The 18,396-nt window shown below is 43.4% G+C and overlaps 1 protein-coding gene across 1 annotated transcript in view; it reads right to left on the minus strand.

The window, feature by feature from the left end:
- Nucleotides 1–17,865, minus strand: part of ZC3HAV1 (zinc finger CCCH-type containing, antiviral 1) — a 50,885-nt gene extending 33,020 nt beyond the window's left edge. Inside the window, exon 1 of the mRNA XM_003586006.6 lies at nt 17,496–17,865. Coding sequence (XP_003586054.1) covers nt 17,496–17,803 — 308 coding nt within the window. The 5' untranslated portion in view covers nt 17,804–17,865. The remainder of the gene's footprint in view (nt 1–17,495) is intronic.
- Between the last annotated feature and the right edge of the window lie 531 nt (nt 17,866–18,396).

Raw genomic sequence — 18,396 nt, forward strand, 5'->3', positions numbered from 1 at the left:
TTTGATGCCTGGGTTGGGAAGATCCCCAGCATTCCCCAGCATTCTTGCCTGGAGAATCCCATGGACAGAGAAGTCTGTGGGCTACAGTCCACAGAGTCAGACACAAATGAAATGACTTAGTGGGCACCCCACTCCAGTACTCTTGCCTGGAAAATCCCAGGGACGGCGGAGCCTGGTGGGCTGCCGTCTATGGGGTCGCACAGAGTCGGACACGACTGAAGCAACTTAGCAGCCGTAGCAGCCCATATGCATGCAAGTAAGACCAGAAGTACGGACACTAACACTTATCACATATTTTCTAAGTGACAGGTACTGGATCTGTTTGTTATTTATAGCCTATGAGGAAATATTTTACTTTTTATTTTGGAAAACTGAGGCTAGGTAACATGAGAAATAAAAGGTGACTCATATAAGAGGAAAAGCTCATCACTGAACCCAGAACTCAAGAAAATTAAAAACATAATCTGGAAAAATAAAAACAAACAGGACTGAAAATTTTCCAAACCAAAAAGAAAAAAAAAGAAAGCCATGCTAGATTATCCCAGTTACTGTTCCCTTGTTGCTGTTATTGTTTAGTAGCTAAGTTGTGTCCAGTTCTTTGCAACCCCATGGACTGTAGCCCACCAGGCTCTTCTGTCCACGGGAGGCAAGAATACTGGAGTAGATTGCCATTTCTTTCTCCAGGAGATCTTCTCCAGGGATCGAACCTGGGTCTCTTGCATTGCAAGCAGATTCTTTACCATCTGAGCTACCAAGGAAGAATATGGTGTAGGAGGGACACCATAAATGATAGAAACTGTTTCTTGGGACTTCCCTGGCAGTGCAGTGGTTAAGACTCCATGCTTCCACTGCAGGGGGCACAGGTTCAATTCCTGGTTGGAAAACTAAGATCCTGCATACATGGCAGAGAGGCCAAAAGAAAAAATGAAACTATTTCAGGCTTCCCAGGTGGTGCCATTTGGTAAAGAATCTTCCTGCCAATGCAGGAGACTCAACAGGCGAGGGTTTGCTCCCTGGGTCAGGAATATCCCCTGGAATAGGAAACGGCAACGCGCTCCAGTATTCTTGCCTGAGAAATCCCATGGACAAAGGAGCCTGGTGGGCTACAGTCCATGGGGTTGCAGAGTCAGACACGACTGAGCAAGCCCACTTATGCTAGTCTATTTTCTATGGCAGTTCCCAGATCCATAAAGGCTATGTCTAGTACTTCATCAAGCAAACATGAACATTTAATAAATTATTTTTTTAAAAAGAAAAGAAACTGTTTCTCATGATTGGCATTGAGGAGACAAGTTCAGCAGCTGACTGATTCAACCTTTAGCCGAACCTGTTATGGTCAGGGCTTGATGGAGGTCATGTTTAGGTTTAAGATGCAGAAGCTTCCTTCTCACTTTCTTCTGATCACTCTGTCTCAGTTCCAGGTCCCAATACTGGCTATGAGGCTTTAGCCAGGAAACGGTGTGAAAATCTCCCAAGGCCTCTTGGGGTTCTCAAAACCAGTGGTTCTCAAAGTGAAGTCCCCCGATCAGCATCACCTAGGAGGTTGTCAGAAACGCAAATTCTCAGGCCCTGTCCCAGACCTACAGAGTGAGTCTCAACTTTCTAGCTCACATCAGAATCGTTGAGAAGGTTTGTTAGAGCACAGATTGCTAGACACCACCCCCAGAGTCCCTGATTAGGAGGTCTGGGATGAGGGCTGAGCGTACATTTCTCACAAGCTCCTAGGTGATGCTAATGCTGCTGGACCAAAGGGCACACCTGGATAAGCATGTTCAAGGTGACCTTCTCGTGACTCACAGCCATGGGACTCCCCACCTCCCAGCACAGAAAAGAGCTCACCCTTATAAGCCCTTATAAGCTGCCCAGGGGGAGACAAGCGTTTGCAGAAGGCTGCCTGCCCTTGGAGCAGATAAACTTCAAAGAGCATGAGTTGGGACAGGAATGATAACTTTGCTAAAAAGAGTGAAGATGGCCTTGGGAGAGGCAAGAAGGTCTCTCAGGAATCTCAAGCCAAAAGCCTAAAAACAAATGATCTTTTCATTCTTTTCTTCCAGCCACTGAATGAAAGGTTATTTTAACCCTGGCAGGAAGTGCTCCCCAACCACAGATGAGGTCTAGCCTGCAGAGAGGTTCTCATCCCTGGCTACACATAATAACCAACTGGGCAGTGCTGAGAAATACCTAAGCCTGGCCACACCCTCAGAGACGGTTATTTAATTTGACAGGAGGTGGGACCCCAGATGATTTCAGTGTGCAGTCAGGCTGGGAGTTGCTGGTTGGGCCTGTTGGATGAAATTCTAAGCTAGGTTCCTGAACTAGATATTCACACGTGTGAGCTTTGGCACTTCGCAAGTCAATAAACATAGGGTCAACCCTGGGCTCCACAACCAGACCAACGAGAAAACGATAACCTTAGGGAGAGTCTTGGTTTTAGTTTATTTTTATTTTTTAAAATAATTTTATTTCTCTCTCACTCTCTCTCTTTTTTTTTCGCCTGTGCTAGGTCTTCATTACTGCAGGCGCGTTTCTCTAGTTGCGGTATGCAGAAGCCACTCTCTAGTTGCGGGGGATTCTTTATGCGGTGGCTTCTCTTGTTGTGAAGCACAGAGAGACTCTAGAGACCCCAGGCTTCAGTAGTCGCAGTTCATGGGCTCTAGAACACAGGCTCGATAGCTGAGGCACGTGAGCTTAGCTGCTCCGAGGCATGTGGGATCTTCCCAGACCAGGGATCAAACCCTTATCGCCTGCTCGTTATTACTGAGCCACCAGGGGAGCCCCAGTTTGTTTTTTTAAATTGGAATACAACTGCTTTACAATGTTGTGTTAGTTTCTGCTGTACAGCAGCAGCGTGAATCAGCCATATGCATATCCTTCTTGAGCCGCCCTCCCATGCCACTCCTGTAAGTCATCAGAGCCCTGAGCTGCGCTCCCTGTGTTACGCAGCAGCTCCCCACTATCTATCGAATTTGCACGTGGTGGTGTATAGATGTCAGTGCTTCTCTCAATCCATCCCACTCTCTCCCTCTCCCACTGTCTCCACACATCCATTCTCTAGAGAGTCTTGTTTTTCAAGAGTTGTTTGTATCAAAACACCTCTTCCTTTCACCTGCTCTGCTCCCCAACACCTCATGGGGGGAGGGTGGACAGAATCAAAGAGCTAGTCAGTTTGTGTAGAATACAGGAAATAGCTCACCACAATGCCAGCCAAGCGAGAAAGAAACCAAGACCTGTGAAAGATAAAAATCTAGAGAACATTAGTCTACAGTATAAAGTGGCGTCAATCAAACCAACCCTGAAAAATATCCAAGTCATGAGACTCCTATTCTCTATACGACTGTACCTCATGTTTGAGATTCGACTGCCAGTTACTAGAGGCAGGAATGATTCACCAAATCTGGAACCCCTAGTAAGATGGGGGAAAACCAGAGTAGACCAGCGGAGAACACAGGAGCAGTCTAAGGTACAGTGTGCGGGAAGGGAAAGGGTGGAGCCGAAGAAACTGGTCTGCTTTAACCACAACTGTGTTACCCAGAGTATACCGGCTGCAAAGAAGAGGCGCCCCCTGACTGCTGACTGTGGTGAGCCGCAGGTGCAGTTGGCCAAGGTTCCCAGAATGGGAGAGGCGCGGGGCGGAGGAGCTGACTGTAATCTATGACTGTACCAAAAGCAAGGCGAACTGTACAGGTGCCACAACACTGTAGACAACTCCCCAGGTTGACCTATTTCTCTGGTCCTTTTAACTAGGGGGGTTCTCAAACCCTACTGCCCATGAGAACCACCCATGGCCTTTTTTAAAAAAATAATTTTATTCATTTATTTTGGCTGTGCTGGGTCTTGGTTGCTGTGCAGGCTTTTCTCTAGTTGCGGAGAACAGGGGCTGCTCTCTAGTTGAGGGGCGAGAGCTTCTCGTTACTGTGGCTTCTTCTGTAGTAAAGCACAGGCTCTAGGGCGCGGGCTCAATAGTTGCAGTGCACAAGCTTAGTTGCTCCAAGGCATGTGGGATCTTCCCGGACTGGGAATCGAACACCTGTCCCCTGCATTGGCAAGGCAGTTTCTTTACCACTGAGCCACCAGGGAAGCCCCACCCATGGCCTTTTAAAAAACCCCAATGCCCAAGTCATACCCTATACCAATTAAATCAGAACGTCCAGGGGTAGGATCTGGGCACCAGCATCTTTAAAAGATTCCTCAAGTGATTCCAATGTGCAGCGAAAGTTTGGCATCATTGCCCTAAGTCCACATCAGGACAGAGAAAAAGCATAGCAAGTGAAGACAGTGAAGAGCAGGAAGTCCTATGTAGCATGTGGGATCTTAGTTCCCTGACCTGGGATCAAACCGGCCCCCCCTTGCAGAGGAAGCCTGGAGTCCTAAACACTGGACCACCAGGTAAGTCCTTGGCCTGAAACATATTAAAATTTTTTCTCAGTGAGGAAGCATTCAAAGATCATGAATGAGGTCTCCACTTTCTTCTCCCAAACCGAGTCCATCTTTCGTGCCCCAATTTGGTTAAATTGATTTCTCATTGGACTTGAGAGCTGAAGTTCTTCTTTTATTCCTTTTCTAAAACCATCTTGGGACCTTGCCAATTCTAAAGTAGTCTGTAGGTAAAGATCACTGATTCTTTGTCACTCCATGGACTGTAGCTTGCCAGGCTCTTCTGTCCATGGGATTCCCCAGGCAAAAATACTGGAATAGATAGCCATTCCCTTCCCCAGGAGATCTTCCCAACCCAGGGATCGAACCCAGGACTCCTGAATTGCAGGTGGATTCTTTACCATCTGACCTACCAGAGAAGCCCAAAGGTCACAGATACTAGTTTGGAAATAAATGTGGTCAGGAGCAGTAATCAATTTAGAACCTTTTTATGTAAACAAATCTATACTTACCTTAAACGTTTAATTCTGCCACCTCTACATTGAGTAAAAAGCAGAAAATATTTTGTTATCAGATATATTTTTTGGTCACTTATTTAAAATTTCAGGAAGACTCCACAGGCAGAGCACAATTAGTAATAAAGGGAACTTCCAGGGAGATTCCTCCTGGGTATATACCCTCACAAAAGACATGTAACATGCAGAAGTAAATGGCAAACTTTGAAGACATTATGCTAAGTGAAAGAAGCCAGATACAATAGGAAAAATAATGTATGTTTCCATTTACAGGAAACTTCCAAAACAGCCAAATCCATGCAAACAGAATGTGGATTAGAGGTTACCAGAGGCTGTGGAGAGGAAAAAATGAGGTGTGCCCATGGATGGGTGTGGGGTTTCTTTTTGGGATTATGAAAATGTTCTGGAACCAGAAAGTGGAGATGGTTGCACAACATCGTGAATGTACTTATTGCCATTGAACTGTACAGTTTACCATAAAAAATAAAATACAATAAAAGCAATTACAGGCAAAAATATATTGCTAAGAGGACAGAAAAAGAACAACGTAAATAAGAAACAACTGCCAAGAATCAGACACCACATAAGACAAACTTAAAAAACAAGCATTAGGCCATAGCAATATTTTTCTTGGATCTGTCCCTTGAAGCAAAGGGAATAAATGCAAAAAGAAACAAATGGGACCTAATTAAACTGAAAAGATTTTGCACGGCAAAGGAAACCATCGACAAAATGAAAAGACAACCTACTGAACAGGAGAGAATATTTGCAAACACTATGACCAACAAGGGATTAATAGCCAACGTATATAATATCCAACACATATAAACAGCTCATACAACTCAACATCAAAACAAAATCAAACAATTTAAAAATGGGCAGAACTGAATAGACATTTTTCCAAAGAGGAAATACAGGTAGCCAATAAACACATGAAAAAATTCTCAGCATCACCATTTATCAGGGAAATGCAAATCAAAATCACAATGAGATAGCACTTCACACCTGTCAGAATGGTTATCATCAAAAAGAACACAAATAACAAATGTTGGCAAGGATGTGGAGAAAATGGAACCCTCATACACTGTTGGTGGGAATGTACATTGGTGCAACCATCGTGGAGAAGCGTATGGAGGTCTCTCAGAAAACTAAAAATAAAAACTACAACATGATCCATTAATTCCACTACTGGGTATATATCCGAAAAAAGCAAAACCACCAATTTAAAAGGATACATACCCAACATTCATAGAAGCATTATTTACAATTGCCAAGTTATGGACGAAACCAAAGTAGGCATCAACAGACAGATAAAGAAGATGTAGTATACTTTGGAATACCACAATGGAACACTGCTCAGCCATAAAAAAGAACAAAATTTTGCTATTTGCAGAAACACAGAAGGACTTGGAGGACTTTACACTAAGTGAAATAAGTCAGACAGAGAAAGAAAAGTACTGTATGATATCACGTATATATGAATCTAAAAAAATACAACAAACAGTGAATATAACAAAAAGAAGCAGATTCACAGATATAGAGAGAACAAACCAGTGGGGGTTTGGGAGGAGAAATGTAGCAGTAGGAGATACAAACTATTAGGTGTAAGATAGGCTCAAGGATATATTGTACAAAATGGGGAACAGGGTCAATATTTTGTAATAACTATAAATGGAAAGAAACTTTTAAAAATTGCATAAAACTTTTAAAAACAAAATTTTAAAACAAGCAGTATGACTTCAAAGTACTAGAGACTAACAATATATAAACAGTATATAAACTAACAATATATAAACAATAAATTTATATAAACAATATATAAACTAACAATATATAAAATATATTTATATAATATTATATAAATACTATTATTATATCAGATCAGATCAGATCAGTCGCTCAGTCGTGTCCGACTCTTTGCGACCCCATGAATCGCAGCACGCCAGGCCTCCCTGTCCATCACCAACTCCCGGAGTTCACTCAGACTCACGTCCATCGAGTCAGTGATGCCATCCAGCCATCTCATCCTCTGTCGTTCCCTTCTCCTCCTGCCCCCAATCCCTCCCAGCATCAGAGTCTTTTCCAATGAGTCAACTCTTCGCATGAGGTGGCCAAAGTCCTGGAGTTTCAGCTTTAGCATCATTCCTTCCAAAGAACACCCAGGGCTGATCTCCTTCAGAATGGACCAGTTGGATCTCTTTGCAGTCCAAGGGACTCTCAAGAGTCTTCTCCAGCACCACAGTTCAAAAGCATCAATTCTTCGGCGCTCAGCCTTCTTCACAGTCCGACTCTCACATCCATACATGACCACAGGAAAAACCATAGCCTTGACTAGACGGACCTTTGTTGGCAAAGTAATGTCTCTGCTTTTGAATATGCTATCTAGGTTGGTCATAACTTTCCTTCCAAGGAGTAAGCGTCTTTTAATTTCATGGCTGCAGTCACCATCTGCAGTGATTTTGGAGCCCCCCAAAATAAAGTCTGACACTGTTTCCACTGTTTCCCCATCTATTTCCCATGGAGTGATGGGACTGGATGCCATGATCTTCGTTTTCTGAATGTTGAGCTTTAAGCCAACTTTTTCACTCTCCACTTTCACCTTCATCAAGAGGCTTTTTAGTTCCTCTTCACTTCCTGCCATAAGGGTGGTGTCATCTGCATATCTGAGGTTATTGATATTTCTCCCAGCAGTCTTGATTCCAGCTTGTGTTTCTTCCAGTCCAGCGTTTCTCATGATGTACTCTGCATGCTGCTGCTAAGTTGCTTCAGTCGTGTCCGACTCTGTGCGACCCCACAGACGGCAGCCCACCAGGCCCCGCCGTCCCTGGGATTCTCCAGGCAAGAACACTGGAGTGGGTTGCTAGTACTCTGCATATAAGTTAAATAAACAGGGTGACAATATACAGCCTTGACATACTCATTTTCCTATTTGGAACCAGTCTGTTGTTCCATGTCCAGTTCTAACTGTTGCTTCCTGACCTGCATACAAATTTCTCAAGAGGCAGATCGGGTGGTCTGGTATTCCCATCTCTTTCAGAATTTTCCCCAGTTTATTGTGATCCACACAGTCAAAGGCTTTGGCGTAGTCAATAAAGCAGAAATAGATGTTTTTCTGGAACTCTCTTGCTTTTTCCATGATCCAGCAGATGTTGGCAATTTGATCTCTGGTTCATCTGCCTTTTCTAAAATCAGCTTGAACATCTGGAAGTTCATGGTTCACGTATTGCTGAAGCCTGGCTTGGAGAATTTTGAGCATTACTTTACTAGTGTGTGAGATGAGTGCAATCGTGCGGTAGTTTGGGCATTCTTTGGCATTGCCTTTCTTTGGGATTGGAATGAAAACTGACCTTTTCCAGTCCTGTGGCCACTGCTGAGTGTTCCAAATTTGCTGGCATATTGAGTGCAGCACTTTCACAGCATCATCTTTCAGGATTTGAAATAGCTCAGCTGGAATTCCATCACCTCCACTAGCTTTGTAGTGATGCTTTCTAAGGCCCACTTGACTTCACATTCCAGGATGTCTGGCTCTAGGTCAGTGATCACACCATCGTGATTATCTGGGTCGTGAAGATCTTTTTTGTACAGTTCTTCTGTGTATTCTTGCCATCTCTTCTTAATATCTTCTGCTTCTGTTAGGTCCATACCATTTCTGTCCTTTATCGAGCCCATTTTTGCATGAAATGTTCCTTTGGTATCTCTGATTTTCTTGAAGAGATCCCTAGTCTTTCCCATTCTGTTGTTTTCCTCTATTTCTTTGCATTGACCGCTGAAGAAGGCTTTCTTATCTCTCCTTGCTATCCTTTGGAACTCTGCATTCAGATGCTTGTATCTTTCCTTTTCTCTTTTGCTTTTCACTTCTCTTCTTTTCACAGCTATTTGTAAGGCCTCCCCAGACAGCCATTTTGCTTTTTTGCATTTCTTTTCCATGGGGATGGTCTTGATCCCTGTCGCCTGTACAATGTCACGAACCTCAGTCCATAGTTCATCAGGCACTCTGTCTATCAGATCTAGGCCCTTAAATCTATTTCTCACTTCCACTGTATAATCATAAGGGATTTGATTTAGGTCATACCTGAATGGTCTAGTGGTTTTCCCTTCTTTCTTCAATTTAAGTCTGAATTTGGCAATAAGGAGTTCATGGTCTGAGCCACAGTCAGCTCCTGGCCTTGTTTTTGCTGACTGTATAGAGCTTCTCCATCTTTGGCTGCAAAGAATATAATCAATCTGATTTTGGTGTTAACGATCTGGTGATGTCCATGTATAGAGTCTTCTCTTGTGTTGTTGGAAGAGGGTGTTTGTTATGACCAGTGCATTTTCTTGGCAAAACTCTATTAGTCTTTGCCCTGCTTCATTCCATATTCCAAGGCCAAATTTGCCTGTTACTTCAGGTGTTTCTTGACTTCCTACTTTTGCATTCCAGTCCCCTATAATGAAAAGGACGTCTTTTTTGGGTGTTAGTTCTAAAAAGTCTTGTAGGTCTTCATAGAACCGTTCAACTTCAGCTTCTTCAGCATTACTGGTTGGGGCATAGACTTGGATTACAGTGATATGGAATGGTTTGCCTTGGAAACGAACAGAGGTCATTCTGTTGTTTTTGAGATTGCATCCAAGTACTGCATTTCGGACTCTTTTCATAGCCATGATGGCTGCTCCATTTCTTCTGAGGGATTCCTGCCCGCAGTAGTAGATATAATGGTCATCTGAGTTAAATTCACCCATTCCAGTCCATTTCAGTTCGCTGATTCCTAGAATGTCAACATTCACTCTTGCCATCTCTTGTTTGACCACTTCCAATTTGCCTTGATTCATGGACCTGACATTCCAGGTTCCTATGCAATATTGCTCTTTACAGCATCGGACCTTGCTTCTATCACCAGTCACATCCACAGCTGGGTATTCTTTTTGCTTTGGCTCCATCCCTTCATTCTTTCTGGAGTTATTTTTCCACTGATCTCCAGTAGCATACTGGGCACCTACTGACCTGGGGAGTAGGTCTTTATATATTATTATATAATAATATATAAACTAATAATATTGAAACCATAATGAGGTGCAACTTCACATTCCTTGTATTGGCACAATTTGTAAAAGGCTGATGGCATCAATTGGCAAGGATGTATGGGACTAAAACTTGGTGTGCACACCTGGAGGTTTGGTATTGGCCCCTAAAACTTAAGCATGGGAATTCTGCTACTAGATACCTAGGTAACTCTTCCATGTATACACAAAGGAAGATATTCCAAATTATTAGTTTATAATAACAAAAAACTGAAAACAACCTATATTTTAATAACAAGAAAACTGATACAAAAATCGGGTACATTCGTACCAAAGAAAGCAATTGCTTATACAAGAAAGAACTAGAGCAGTCCCTCTCTTAAAATGATGGGGTGTGGAGGCCCGTGTTGTTGTTTAGTTGCTAAGTCGTGTCTGACTCTTTTGTGACCCCTCAGACTGTAGCCTGCCAGGTTCCTAGGTCCACAGGATTTCCCAGGTAACAATCCTGGAGTGGATTGCCATTTCCTTCTCCAGGGAATCTTTCTAATCCAGGAGTCAAGTACCTAAACACTTAGAAGTAATTAATCAAGCTAAGAAATGGTTCAATAAAATATGTTCTCTCTTCCTATCTTGACAAACACACTATAATAATGACCTGGAAGGCCAAGTTCAAATTTAGAACTCTCAGACTCCTTTGAGTGCTGTGATAGAATATATTAACAGGAAAATGAAGAAAGTCAGCCCTGGCTCCCACCTCCAGCCCATCACTTCTCTTCTCCCCATCAGGCTCTGTCCCATGTTGCTAATGCCATCAGACAGAGGCGATGAACATGCCAGCCTGTACATCCAAATTCCTTCCGCATGTCAGAAGACCCAGGGAAGAGGCCCACTCAGGCCCTGGAAATGGGCTTGGGAATTCTAGGGTTCTGGGAACCCACAGCATAGTCTAGAACGATGAGGCGGAGGGGGAGGGCCCCAGAGGGAGGCCACACGGTCCAGATGAGCACGATTCCTTAACTCCACAGACTCCTCAAAAGGTGAGTGGGTATACACTTGGGCTAGAACTAGGACCATACAGCAGAGGGCACAGGGCAGAAATTTGTCTTGCCTAGGCCACAGGGTGGTATAGAAACAGGGCTTTGTTAGCAGGAGTGAATCTCAAACATTAAGCTGTGCAAACAAGACAAAATAAAGCAAATATTTGTATACCCAATCACTGATGTAACTATAGCCTTGAAAACAGGCAAAACAATCCTCAATATTGCTTAGAAATAAATACATGTGTAGAAAGATAATAAACATGTGGGAAAAAATAAATATCAAACACAGAACCGTGTTGTGGGATTGTAAACTGGTATGGCCATTATGGAAAACAGAATGAAGTTCCTCAAAAAATTAAAAATAGAACAACATGTGATCCAGCAATCTCACTGCTGGGTGTATATCCAAAGGAAATGAAATCAGTATCCTGAAGAAATATCTGCACTCCCAAGTTGATCGCCGCATTATTCACAATAGCCAAGACATGGAGACAACCTGAGTGTGCATCTGCAGATGCGTGGATAAAGAAAATGTGGTTTAGATGTATAAAATGAAATGTTATTAAATCATAAAAACAAGCAAACTGCCATTTGTGACATGTGTGAACCTAAAAGGCCTGCTAGATGAAATAAGCCAGACACAGAAAGACAAAAACTGCATGATCTCACTTACACACGGAATCTAAGCAAGTCACACACATCAAATATGGGAGTGAAATGGTAGCTGCCAGGGATTTGAGTGCGGGAGGAGGGACGTTGGTCAAAGGGTACAAACTTTCACCTATAAGATGAAGAAGTTCTGGATCTCTAAGGTACAGCTTGGTGACCATAGTTGATAATAAATATCGTATACTTGAGACTTGCTAAGAGAGTTGTTACTAAAAGTTCTCATCATTTAAAAAAATGGGGGTAAATAGGACTTCCCTGGTGGCCTCAGTGGCTAAGACTTCCCACTCCCAACTTGCAGGGCCCTGGTTTAATCCCTGGTCAAGGAACTAGATCCCTCATGCCACAACTAAGAGTCCGCATGTCACGATGAAGATCTAAGATCCACGTGCTGCAACTAAGACCCCAGCGCAGCCAAATGAATAAATAAACAAACTTTTTTAAAATGGGGGGTAAACAGATGAGGTGATAAATAGGTTAATCAGCTTGACTGAGGGAATCACTACACAATGTATACATATGACAAAATACTACATTGTAGATTCCAAATATGCACAATGTTTATTAGTCAATCGTACTTAAAGCTGTTCTGTTTACCACCAGTTATCACCTGTAAAATGAGGGAGATAATGAAAGATGATGCCATCCAACCATCTCATGGCATCACTGACTCGATGGAGATGAGTTTGAGCAAGCTCCGGAAGTTGGTGATGGACAGAGAAGCCTGGTGTGCTGCAGTCCACGGGGTCGCCAAGAGTCAGACACGACTGAGCGACTGGACTGAACTGATCAAAGGTGAGAATTCTGGGGCTTTTAACTGGTAATATTTTATTTCTGAAGCTGATTTGTGGGTACACAGATTTTCACTGTATGTATATAGTGTCATAAGCAAATAAATAACACATATTAAAAACTTTCATAAGAAAATAATTTTATAAAATTAAAACAATGAGATACGATTGTATACCCTTCAGATTAGCACAAATACAGTCTGGGCAGCAGTTCAGTCCCTAGTCAGGGAACTAAGATCTCACATGCTGCGAGGTGCCATCAAAAAGTTAAAAAGAAAAGAGAAAAAGAGAGAATTCCCTGGCGGTCCAGCAGTTAAGACTCTGCGCTGCCACTGCAGAGGTTGCAGGTTCAATGTCTGGTCAGGGAACTAAGATCTCACATGCTGCATGGTGCAGTCAAAAAGTTAAAAGGAAAAGAAAAGAAAAAATCTGATAATACCAAGTGCTAATTGTCTATAAAATCAGGAAAGTGAGACTACCAAACATGAAAAATGTAAACTGGCCCCATGGTTCAGATGGTGAAGAATCTACCTGCAATGCAGGAGACCCAGGTTTGATCTCTGGGTCAGAAAGATTCCCCTGAAGATGGGAATGGCAACCCACTCCAGTACTCTTGCCTGGGAAATTTCATGGACTGTGGAGCCTGGTGGGCTACAGTCCATGGGGTCACAAAGAGTCAGACATGACCCAACAACTAACACTTTCAAGGTAAAAGTACTTTCATTACATTGATTTGTCAGAATCTGCAAAAGGTGAAGCAAACACTGAACCCAGCAATTCCATTTCCTAATGGATTTCTGTGGTGACTCAGACAGTAAAGACTCTGCCAGACATGCAGGAGACCTGGGTTCAATCCCTGGGTTGGTAAGATTCCCTGGAGGAGGGCATGGCTACCCACTCCAGTATCCTTGTCTGAAGAATCCCATGGACAGAGGAGCCTGGTGGGCCACAGCCCATGGGGTCGTGAAGAGTCAGGCACGACTGAGCAACTAAGTACAGCATAGCACAATGATATACCTTGGAGAAGCTTTTGCCATGTGCACCAAGAGAAAAGTATCCTTTTGGCAGCATGCTTCTTTGTGGCAAAAAATTAGAAATATTCTAAATGTCCATTATTGCGGGAATAGATACAAATCATTTGATGAAATGCTATACAGCTGTTAAGAGGAATAAACTAGATCCGTATAACGGCATGAATCGATCTTCAAAACATAACACTGAGTAAAAATTCTAAAACACATAAAGCAACACTACATTTTGTATATGAATAAAAACATAGATGAGAGGAAATTTTAAAATCATGGACACACACCAAAATCATTGTTTCTGGGTAAAGAGGTAAATAAGATGAAGAGAAAAAAACAATAACCTTAGGCATGTTATGGTTTTCATCTTATTTTAAAATAAAAGAAGCAAAAATAAAAAATGTAAATATTTATTCTGAGAGGTGAATTATAAGCTTATTATACTATATATTGTTTTATATAGTGTAGCTTTTGCAATATCCTCAGAATATATAGACTCTGATGCTTGTTATACTATTCTTTGCATTTTTTTAAATTTATGAAATAATCGATTCATTCTCTTCCTATCTACCCACCCCCACACAAAGTTTCAATTACGCAAACAGGAAAGTCATACAAACAGGAAGAGCCCAGAGGATACACCCACAGCAGCAGAAACCGCAAAGCTAGTTGAAGGCACTCAGTCTGCTTTAAACAGTTAAACAGAAAACATGCTTACAAAAAAATATCTTGAACCTGAATTAATGAAAGATCACACTTCCTACAGCTACCTGACAATGCCAGTAGCTAAGTTAAGTCCTACAGGGGACTGCCCTGGTCCAATGACTCTGTGCTCCCAGTACAGGGGGCCTGGGTTTGGTCCTTGGTCAGGGAACTAAGATCCTGAAATCCACAACTAAGACCCACTACAGTCAAGTAAATAAACAAATATTTTTTAAAAAAGAAGAAGTTGTGTACATCTGGGTTCAACACTAACTTTGTCAGCTATCTGCTATGTGACCTTTGGTAAAATTTTAAACAGCTCTAGGCCTGAGTTTCCTTACATCAAACTGAAACTGAAACTGAAGCTGAAGCAAGCCCTGTCATCAACTAAAATGTCTACCTAAAAGCAACTTAAAAGATCAGAACTGCAGAATTTATAGGAGAAATCCAATCTATAAATAATAGTAATACAGAGGAAATTTTATAAGCCCAGCAAAAGGCAAACAGTCCTCATGCAAACAGAGAACAGTTACTGAACTGAATATTAATCTCAACCTGGGCATCGATTGGTCAACAGAGCCCATCACCCTGTAATCCACAAAGAAAACCCTTAGACTCCCATGTGTCAAACCCATCTTTTAGAAGATGAGGTTTTATAAGTTGCTAAGAAAGGGAGAATATTTTAAAACATACTTGGGGAAAAATATATTTTCTAGACTTTGAGGCAAAAGAAAAAGAATTCTTCCAATGGTCCTTATTATGAGGACATGATTTACATTAATAGATTAATCCTCAAACTCAAAAGTGATATATAAACAATTTTAAAATATGACTAGACCAATAAACTTAAGAAATAAGACTTTATCACTCAACTGAAAAAAAGAAAAAAGACTGATGAATTCTCCAGAAAATCCACCCAAACTTGCATAAACTAAATTATTCCTACAGACCATATTATTCATATAGAACATATTATCCCCCCTTTAAAATATAGAAAAGTGCAGGTCAACTACCCAATTTGTGAACTTAAAACAGTTTTGATGTTTCAAACAACAAAGAATGATAATTATAAAGCAACAAACTAAAGTTTCTAAATGTACTGTGTGTGATAAAACTAAGTTTCTAAGTATATTAGATATATTGCAACATATTAAAACAATTATGGATTATGTCTGCACAGGTTTTATTCCCTGTAAATGCAAGTCTGAATATATGGCAGCAGAGAAATTTGAAAACTGACTGGATATTATATGATATTAAAATTATAATTGTTAAAAAAGTGATCATTGCACTGCAGTTATATTAATAGAGTCCTTCATCTTTGGAGATACTATTTACAAAGCAACTAAACTCTGGCATTTGGCTTAAAATAACACATTGGTGTTGGGAATGGGGATGGAAAGGGGAGAATAAATAAGCCAAGACTGGCCTTACTTTGAAAACTGTTGAAACTATGGGTACATAGGGGTTCATCATTCTCTCTTCTCTACTTTAGCGTATGTTGAAAATACTCATAGTGAAAAAAAAAAATGTAAAGACAAGAAGCCTATGTATTTAAAATGAAAAGCCAGCACTAACTGGTGAAGAATTTTTTATAACAAAACAGAAAAGATCACAAAGCCTTTCATCCCCATTGTTATTTGGTAGAGCACTAGAATGTTCCTTCCTTTTTTTTTTTTTGTCTTACTCTCCACCCTGTTACTCCTTCCTGGTTTCATCTGTTGCTGATTTAGATGACTTCTTCCAAACTCATACCTTCCTAAAACTCAGAAACAGACTTTCAAATTGTTGCCTCGCAACATAATAAATATTTCTTTTTAATAACAACAGAGCATATTTTGAAAACTTTGCTCTAAACGAATATTTAAAAAATCGCCTCATCTAATCTCATCCATTTACAACCTGTCTTGTATGTTTTATCACACGAATATTGGGAGTGAGAAATCTAAAGTTCTTGGTGAATATGTGCAGGCTAAAAAGTTTGAAGACCACCATTTTGGACACTAAGACACCACTGGAGGAAGTGTGACAAGTGCTACATCAAGAAAAACAATAGAGCAGAAGTACATACAGATAGGAAAGATGGGGAGAAGGACTGTGGTCAGAGAAAATCATTCACTGATTCAACAAGACATTCATTTAGAAGTGAGATTGAAAAGTAGGAAATAGGGAAGGCTCAGGAGTGCTCAATGAAAGGACTTACTGATTAATGATTAAGGTAACGTGAAGAAGGAAGAAGAGGTTGAGAGGAGTGTCAGAAACTCTGCCCTGGGGAAAAGAAAGTGGGTTTGATTCATTGGCAGGATATTTAGACGCAGATACTTCTCAGACACCTGGAGATGAAGAACCTAGAGCCTTTGCCCGTGGAAGTATACAAGGAAGCCATCTTTGTAAATGTGACAACTGAACCCAGTGGAGTCGGGGCTTTCGGGGAGAGAAGTGGAAGACAGGCCAATCAAAAAGGTTAACCCAAACGTTGGGGCACACCTATATTTCAGGAGACGAAACAAGTGGAAACACAGAAGCGGCTGCCTGGGAGACACTGCAGCACTGTCTCAAAGTGGTCCCAAGAGTGGTTTGGTCAAACGGTGGTTGGCCAAAGGTGCAGGCCACCCTGGCGACCACGAGGAAGGATCTCTGAGCGGACCATCGTTGGTAACCTTGGATAGGACCCTTCTGGTCCGGTGGAGCGGTCTAGAGGCAGATATCAGAAAAGGGATAATAAGAGGGGGGAGAGAGGCGTCTAGGAATGGAGGGCCAAGCAGAGCCCGGCAGGCGCAGCGATAGAGACAGATCCCGGGGCCCAGGCGCGCCTGGGGGTCTGGGAAGACCACACAAAAACCCCTAGCGGGTAAGGTAGCCGAGAGGGAGAGACTCAAGCTTCCAGAGAGTGGAGGCATTTTCGGTCGTTCCCAAACCTGCCTCCAAACCCTCTAGAACCTGGAATGCCCAAAAGAAATTTATTCTTACGAGAAAAGCGAAAGTGTTAGTTGCTCAGTCGTGTCCGACTCTTTGCAACTCCATGGACTGTAGCCCCCCCAGGCTCCTCTGGCAAGAGTACTGGAGTGGGTTGCCATGCCCTCCTCCAGGGGATCTTCCCGACCCAGGGATCGAACCCGTTTTCCGCATTGCAGACAGAGCCTTATGGAAGTGGGGAGCTCATCGTAGTCTTCACCGGGGCAATAGTGCCCTAGCCATATTGGAGGAAAGGTCCGACGGCGCTGGAGGGGAGGAAACCTCCAAGAGAAGAAGCGCGCCGCGAGAAGCAAGGTAGAGGCATAGAGCGCGCGGTCCCAGCTAGGGCGCGCCCCTCCCAGAGCAGCAGCCGCGGTCCTCCCAGAGCCGGGACCGGGGGGAGCCGCCCCTCCCGCTCAGGGCACTCACCGCTCCGACTGCGAATAGTGGCACCGGCCCAGCAGGTTGAGCTTACAGAGGTGCAGGTTCCCGCAGGGTTTGTTGCAGTACTTGCGACGGCAGACCCGGGCTCGAGTAGTGGCTACCACGGACCGGGTGACCCCTTCCTTGCCGCCCATCTCCAACACCACGAAGCGGTCGGGCCCGGCCTCCTTCAGCACCTCGCAGAGCTGCTCCTCGGAGAGCTGCATCTCGTGGAGCAGCTCTTCCAGGGCCATGCGCCCCCCGTGGGCGCACAGGATCTTGGTGATGAAGCAGCACACCCCGGGGTCCGCCATGGCGCGCTTCACTGGCCTGACCTCCGCGCGGGACTCGGCTGCTGGGAGAATCGAAACTTACTAGAGTCCCTGGGGCGGGGGGCGGGCGCCGCGCGGGCTGGGCGCGCCCGGGGCCAGCGAGCGAGCGTGCGCTGTCCGCCGCCCGTTAGCCGAGCCTGGCGGTTTCGGTTTCAGAAAAGCTCGTGTCGAGAGGCCAGATCTCACCGACCCCGGTCCCTGCGTCAGAGCAAAAGCAGATCGCGACGGCCACCTCGTGCAAAGAGAGCGAACGAGTGCGGGCTTGTCTGCGGGCGACCGTGGAGACCACCGGACGGCTGCCCCTTCGTCTCCAGTCTTCTGGAGGGTCAGGTTCCCCAGATGGGCGCCGAGAGTCTTCTTCTGAAAGAAGAGAAACTAAAAGGGGAAGGAAAAAAAAAAAAAAAAAAAGACCTCTGGGCTCCGGCAGAGCTTTTATAAGCCAGACGAAGCGGCGAATGACGCGAGTCTTGGGAGCCCTCTTGAGGAGCCCTCTGTTCTCTACCCCACCCATCCCCGGAAAGAACGGACCCAAGAGAGCGCCTGCTCTGAGCCCGGCGCCCTGCCCCCGATATTAG

The sequence above is a fragment of the Bos taurus genome, chromosome 4, assembly GCF_002263795.3.
Source record: "Bos taurus isolate L1 Dominette 01449 registration number 42190680 breed Hereford chromosome 4, ARS-UCD2.0, whole genome shotgun sequence".
In the NCBI taxonomy this organism is placed as follows: Eukaryota; Metazoa; Chordata; class Mammalia; order Artiodactyla; family Bovidae; genus Bos; species Bos taurus.